This window comes from Pelecanus crispus, chromosome 9 (genome assembly GCF_030463565.1).
Source record: "Pelecanus crispus isolate bPelCri1 chromosome 9, bPelCri1.pri, whole genome shotgun sequence".
Taxonomy (NCBI): domain Eukaryota; kingdom Metazoa; phylum Chordata; class Aves; order Pelecaniformes; family Pelecanidae; genus Pelecanus; species Pelecanus crispus.
The window spans coordinates 42,641,025-42,648,644 of record NC_134651.1 but is presented as its reverse complement, the minus strand read 5'-3'; the positions used below and the strand labels follow the sequence as shown (position 1 = coordinate 42,648,644).

Below are 7,620 nucleotides of genomic sequence, written 5' to 3'. Positions count from 1 at the left end.
AAAAGACCTCCTGAAGAGTCTGGCTGCTTCTGGAGATGGTGAAAGGCTATTAAGTGTGGAAGAGCTTAGGACTAGCTCATAGAATAAATAGTGCCAAAGCAGTAATCTTTGCTTATTTTTCCTCTCAGCTGCCCCTGCTTGGCTTTGAGGATCTCTTAAGAGAAGAATGGTCCTATGAAAGAACATCGCCTGCCTTGATTGCTTCTGGGAAGCAATTTGGAAGAGTGTTAGTACACTGTGGTAGGGTATATAGCCTTAGTGACAAGAGTGAGGTCCTTCAGGGTTTTCAGTAGCTTGCTTTTCCCAAGTATTTTTAGTATGACTGCGTTTAACTCTCTTGGGGTTTCTTCCTTGGCAGCCTTTAGCTGCGGGAGCAGACAGGCCCCTGCACAGTATTCTTGTGTGGCTGCTTTTTGTTTTGCCCAGTTCTACATCCTAAATTCAGTGGTGTGAGATACAAACAAACAACTATTAGGCACTTGCTGCCAAAGCTATTGGTCCTGTAAATGTGCTTCATTTCTTCTTAAGTAGGAAAATAGTGAAGCAGGATTTGTTGTTGCCTTTCCCCTGGCACGTTCAAATCTCTATGGGATGCAACATTTTAATTACTCCCTGTCACACCCCTGAGGTTTAAGCATCTACAAGGCTTTCAAGCCATCTCATCTATCCTGCTGCTGTTGCCAAACGTGCTTTTAATCTCTAACAATGTCAGGATTCTCTGACAGGCAATATGCAACATATTGCTAGAGAAGGAGGATCGACATATAGGAGAAAAGGAAAACATTTGAGTGTGTGTGTCAGTCTGCAGAAATTTACTGACTGGGTTTCCCATTGCTTCAAAACGTTGCTGAAAAGCTGATGCAACAATATGTGCAGTGAAAGGAAAACAGGAATTTTCTGCAAGGACTACCGTGTCTTGCTATGCAATGAGCTTATGCTTTCCTCTCTCACATTACCTGCTCTGTTACTCTGCTCATCTCTTGTCTTGCAGAGCGTTTATTTGCAGTTCCTTATGCTGCCAGTGCTGGTGTTTGTTTCCTAGTTTAGTACAAGGGGGCTGCTCTTGCAGGATCTTCTAAATGTTGTGTGCTGTGAAAAGCAGTGCAAGGGCAGAAAAGGCGGTGTGGATGATTTCAGCTGAATGTTCTCATAAGTCTTACATCTTCAGTTTCTTATAACGTGCTTGCCTGTTTTTAAATAACAACTTACAATTAGTGCCACCTGAAGTCTTAGTTCTCGTACAGCATGACACATTCAGGATCAAGGGCTGCGCTGGGGATTTCAACAGATAATTACTTTTTGATAATTAAATATAGTGTCTTTGATTCCTAATGCGCATGTGACATAAAAATAGAGACTTCTTGAGCTGGTTTCATGTAGAGTGTATTTGAGATGCTGGATTTCCCGTCTTCCTCGTATCAGAAACTTAGATTGCCAGGTGGCTGACAAACCACACTGAGATAAGCTCTAACTGGCATGGGAAAGTCGTTACATATGTGTGGGCACATTACACAAAGTTGCTTTCCACAGTGACATCTGCTTGTTGTTCAGGAATAAATGGTTCGGTGACTGCCTCCCCATCTTGAACGCGGCTTGCTTTAATCGGTGGTTTGACTTAATGTGCTGCATTGAACACTTACTGGAGTTAACGTGCCATTTCTTCTGGTTTCAAGTTGTTTCTCTCTTTTTGCAGGTGAATTACAGAAAGTGACTCCCAGAGCATCTTGGCTGTATGAACTCTTAAGCTGTCAAGGGACTGAGAGGCTTATGAAGAGGTTCTGTCAGGCAAAACAGTGCTTAGCAAAGACACCGAGGAGGAGGGAAAAGGAGAAAGGGAGGGAGAGAGCTGAAACACTAACAAACCATGGTAGGTATTTGTCATCTTTCATAGGGTTGCATTAAAAATATTCTCTGCTGACAGTCTTGCATGGGGCCTGATAAAACCAGAGTAAGGGGATTTTCTGACCTTGCGCTGAATTCGAGATGGTGCTGCATGCCTTGAGCAGAGCAAATGAGGTTTGATGTATTGTCAGCCTCTTAAAACCAGAGGGTTGTCTTGTGAGCCTGCATTACATGAATTATTAAATATGAATGAAGGGGATGCTCATAAGGTATTCTAATAAAACTGGCATTAGCAAGCTGTAGCAAACAGCATGGGTGACCTTGAACTTGCAGATTGCATAACCAAATGCTGATATTCCCCTTCCACCTCTTCCTCACAAAAGCAAGTGTTGATTTTTCATATTTGTGTGTGTGTGATTGAATGTGGTTCTATGCACACTTTGTTAATAGTGTAGATGAAACATGTATAGCCAAATATACTTGGTGTACATTGTTTATGTGAGGAGTTATTTCTAATCTGCCCTGGTATTGGTTGCAAATTGGGAACACCTGAGATGCGAATTGCTAAAGCTGTGCAAGTGTGAAGTATTGTGATGGTAAGAGTCTGAAGATGTGTTCACAACAAGGCAATAAACCTACCCAGTTCCCGAAAAATACCTGTGGAGAGCAGTTTAAGCGTATTTGTATATTTTTTGTATATTTTTAAGTCCTCTAAGGTTATTACTGAGAGAATGGAAATGAAAATAAATGCAATAAATTTTAAATACAGTTCTCTAGCATTTGTGTAGCTGATTGCTGCTGATAGGCCTAAGATGAGACTTTTACATGTTACAGAGCACAAAGGGAGGAAGAACACTTGACAAAGCAGAGTCGTCAATATATTGTATTTTAAATAGTGTCCCATTTTTCTATTATTTTTGGCCTAAATTGTAACGAAGAATTGATCTTGTCGGTCCCTCTTCATTAGAAAAGAAAACAAATGTCTTCTTATTTAGGATTCATTTGTTCCTGTTTGACTGTTTTTTCCCAATTGATATTTCATGAGATAAGAGCTGGTGGGGGTGAATTAATAAATCCAGCTTGTCAGTTTTCACTGCTGAACTGCAGCTTCTTTCTGTATCCATGTTGCGGATAAGCCACAAGAGGGACCTCCTGGAAGTATTTTGCAACCTATGGAAGTACTGGGGATAATACCAGACCCCGACTGATGGGTTTCTTTGACTATGTGAATTGTCCATCTGGGTAGGAGCACAAAAGTTAGGAAAGGAATGATGTCACATCTGCCTTTGATGGAAGGGACCTGGTGAATGCAATGAGCTGGGAAATCACGACCAGTTCCTTAACAAGGATTCAACCCAGAGGCCTTTTAGGTCCTTCAAAGGGCCTTGTCCCTAAGAGTGCGTACTGTTACAAACCCATGAAGTAGGGGTGAAAATGAAACCTACTTAAGGTATTTAATGTGTAGGAGGAACAGAGATTTTTGGTTGATGATTCCAAGTTCTGGGAGGCTTTCAGCAGCAATTGATGTGTCTGCAGAGAGCAAGACTTAGAGCTGCTCTTGCCAGAGGTCTGTGCTGTGATCGCAGCTGGTCTGGGTCACTGTTTAGCTCAAGTCTCATCTGGGTAGCGTGTGACAAACCATAGCTTCCTAGCACAACTTACCCAACCACTTAATTTTACCTCCCTCAACAGTATCACTCAAGACTTTGAGTTTCACTGCCAACTCTTTTAATTACCACGCTAATCTTTTCCTATTCTTTCAATTTTTAAGAACTTATTTCGGTCTTTTCTTGCCAGCTTATCTCTATCCTCATCTTCATTCATGCCTTTGTTAATCCCTGTGCGGTTTGCTAAGCCTCTCGTGGCAATAAGTATTGCCTGCGACTTCATCTGTAGCAGTAACAAAACCATAAGGGAATGGCTATTTAATCGTCTTGTTCTAAGGTGTGTTGCCATTGCCTCTAGCATAAATTGAGGAGAGAGGGCTGCGCTCAGTTCTTCCAGAATGTACAAAGTTGTATTTAGAGAGTATAAATGCCTTTTACAAAGCAGGAATTTTCTCCATGTTCTCCTTGTCTGCCCTCCTTTCCACATGCTTTACTCAGTCTGCTTTCATCCTGGAATACTTAGGTTCTAAATTTCCCTACTTTGAAATGAGGTTACCTTTTGGGATAAGGACCCTGGCTTGTCTCTTTGCTCTGAGCTATCCAGCTGCTGAAGGTTGACGCAAGTCAACAGAGATTGCTGAAATTCAGGAACTCCTTAATTCTTGCAAGTATTCCAGGGTAGGGAAGCCCCTCTTTCTTTCAGTACTGTTGCTCTCAGCTTGTATCTTCATGAGATGTAGGTTCTTCAGGCAAGGTCAGCACCTAAGTGATTTCTCACTGGCTTTGAAAGCTTAATCTAAATAAACAAGCTAGTCAAAGGATGAGGGAGGTCAGAGACACTTAATAGTGAAACGAGTTGCCCAAGATCCTAGATTGTCTGTTGCAAAGCTGGGAATGAAACTTGGGTTCTTTTAGTCCCCTGCTTCAGCACTCTAACCTTATACTTAGCCAGCCAGACCATGCCCTCTTCTCAAAGAGAAGGCTGGGGGGAGGGTGGGGAGAACTGAGAAAACCAATGAAAATGAGAAGGAAGATGAGGGGGGAAAGTCATGAAAGGGCAAGATGTAGAAACTCCATTTCTAGCTATTGCAAACAGAGCAATGCGTACTACAGGTCTTGACCCTGTTTTGTATCCACCCTAGTGTATACGGGAGTATGGAGACTTGTCTAGCCCTAGACCAAAGCTTTCCCTTTTCCTGATTTCTGACTAGCGCACACAGTGTCACAGCTTCCACTTACGATGGACATACCGGGCAAAAGATGAAATTCAGCTTGCTTAATTTTTATATGTCTGTAGCAGCTAATCTGATTTAGTAGTCTAGGCTTCATATAGTCAGGTGTGGGTGCATGGGGAAGTGTACCTCTAAAGCACAGTTTATCTTATCCTAAAGTAGACATAAACATAAACTCTGCTCCAGATGTGCCTGGAGGATAGAAACATGAGCTGTGCTCCACATATGCCTATTCTTCCAAGTAGCCAATAAAAGGATTCTAGAAGAGTTTAATTTAGGCATCAAATATTAGGTGCCATAAAACCCACCCAATGTTTTACCAGCTTAATGCTGGTTTTGCACTGGTATTTGGTTTCTTTCTTTTTTCTTTTTAAAATTTGAATAAAGGTAAGAAATCACTCCTGCATGATTATAAGCAGTGGTCATCATAAAACACTTTCCTACATCTGTCGGGGAGGATTCCCATTCAGGCAATGTCCTTCTATTGATAATCCAATAACTTTGTTCTTTTTTCCCCCCCTGTTTCCCACTTCATAACAGAGATCTATCCGATCTTTTGCTAATGATGACCGCCATGTTATGGTGAAACATTCAACCATTTATCCATCTCCAGAGGAACTTGAAGCTGTCCAGAACATGGTATCAACAGTAGAATGTGCCCTTAAACATGTCTCTGACTGGATGGATGAAAAGAACAAGTCTACGAAATGTGAGGGTGATGTGGAAGCAAAGGAGGAAGCTGCAGAAAGCAATGCCAAGTGAGTGAGTTGAGCCTCATAATGTGTTAGTGTACTGCTCTGAATGGGCTCCTTTCCCTCTAAATAAGAGTCCTAGTGTTGCTTGATCCTGTTGCACATGAATGTTCATAGGAGGAAGGGGTTATATTTGGACTTTCTGAGGTGGGAGAACGTAGGGCGAGTGCAGGGAATAGTGCAGGGAACAGTAATAAGCCCAATGTGGGCAGCAGTTGCTCTCTCTTTCATTATTTATTTTACTGTGATGTTGTGAAGTTGCATTTAGCAGACAAACTTTTCAGCAATTGTAATTAGATTTATGTCCCTGTAACACAGGCATGCAAATCCGCAGCCATGTAGCTTAGGGGCTCCTTCAGTTTAAGACACACAAAAAAAGATTTTTATAAACTTCTGTTGTTTATCCAGCAAACTAACTTTTCTAAGGATAGATTACCTTCTATTATGGTTGTGGTTTAACAGCACTAGGCAGCTAAGCCCCACACAGCTGCTCACTCACTCCCATCACAGTGGGATGGGGGAGAGAATCAGAAGGGTAAAAGTGAGAGAACTCGTGGGTTGAGATAAAGGCAGTTTAATAGGTAAAGCAAAAGCTGTGCACGGAAGCAAGGGAAAGCAAGGAATTCCTTCACCGCTCCCCATGGGCAGGCAGCACTCAGCCATCCCCAGGGAAGCAGGGCTCCATCCCGCGTAACGGTGCCTTGGGCAGCCAAACGCCATCGCTCCCAACGTCCCCCCCGGCCTCCTCCTTCCCCCAGCTCTGTGTGCTGGGCCTGACGCCGTACGGTGTGGGACATCCCTTGGTCAGGGGGGGTCAGCTGTCCCGGCCGTGTCCCCCCCAGCTCCCGGTGCCCCCCAGCCTGCTCGCTGCTGGGGTAGGGCGAGAGGCAGAAACGGCCTTGGCTTGGTGTCAGCGCTGCTCAGCAGGAACGAAACATCCCTGGGTTATCAACACTCTTTCCAGCACAGATCCGAAACACGGCCCCATACGAGCTACTATGGAGAAAATTAACCCTATCCCAGCCAAAACCAGTACAATTTTGTAGTTCTCTGAGTGAAACATCTGTCTGCTGTATGTCCCAGTCTAGTCCCTGACATGGTGCCAGGTTTTGTTGTTCTAGCATAACTCTACTAGTAGAGGAAGAAGCAGGCACAACTGGCTTTTTTGTTGTTGGTTTTTTTCATCATTGAATCGTTGAGGTTGGAAAAGACCTTTAAGATCATCCAGTCCAACCATTTTGTTTCTTAGTATAAGCTTTTTTAACTTGAGCACTTCTGGCTTTTCAGTGCTTTCTTGGATAAACTGTTTCACGTGCTCTCCAATTCAGGTAAGTATCTATCCAGGCTACAGATGAGGAGGTGAAGCACCAGGAGACCAACAGCCAATTTGTCATGACTTGAAAAACCTGACTTCTCTGCTCTTCCTGTGATATAATACTTCTCCACTGAATTTCTTGGGACTTAACCTGGTTACATCTGTAGCATAACCTGCACTAGAGAGGTAGTCAAAGGACTCTTCCCATTTCCTTTCCGATGATGCATGGAATATTAAGAAAGTCTGCTGCTACATGGGTTTTGCCCAGGAAGTTCTGATATTAAAAATGATAAAGTGTAGTCTTTTTCATATATATTTGTTATATTTTTTGACACCTTTTATGGCAATGAAAGGTTTATTGTGAGGCCTTTTTAAATTTTTGGTGTCCTAATATGTATGTTAAATTGTTTACTTTTTGGGATGGTGAAAGTATAGCCTACTCTAGCAGTAATAGATGGAAATACAGAGGCTGTGTATGGTATACTTCTGGAATAAGATACAGTTCAGTGCAGGTAATGGAGAAAGATCTAACTGAATCGGGAAGACTGTATCAGTTTTTAAACTGAAAATACAGTTTACTGGCTTACTATGAACGAGACAGTGATTACCATTGTATTTATCAGTTGTTGCTAAATGCATGATGACATATGTCTGAAAATTCAAAAGTGAAATACTGCTTCCTATTTTATCATAACAACATGGTGGTTAGTTACTTCCAAGTCTCTCATAAATTTTTAGAGTAGCATTCAGAAAACAAGGTATGAAGCCCTGCCATACCTCACTGTCTGGATGTACTTCAATGTAGAAACCAGCAATGTGCTGTATTAACCGAGGAAGTTCGTATGGCTGGGAGGAGCAGAAAGCATTCATGA

The 7,620-nt window shown here is 42.4% G+C and overlaps 1 protein-coding gene across 1 annotated transcript in view; it reads left to right on the top strand.

Moving 5' to 3' along the window:
• Positions 1-1,835: 1,835 nt before the first annotated feature.
• STRBP (spermatid perinuclear RNA binding protein) overlaps positions 1,836-7,620 on the top strand; it is a 34,431-nt gene continuing 28,646 nt past the window's right edge. The window contains exons 1-2 of the mRNA XM_009485726.2: positions 1,836-1,867; positions 5,222-5,439. Of these exons, the coding sequence (XP_009484001.1) occupies positions 1,865-1,867; positions 5,222-5,439 (221 nt within the window). The 5' untranslated portion in view covers positions 1,836-1,864. The remainder of the gene's footprint in view (positions 1,868-5,221; positions 5,440-7,620) is intronic.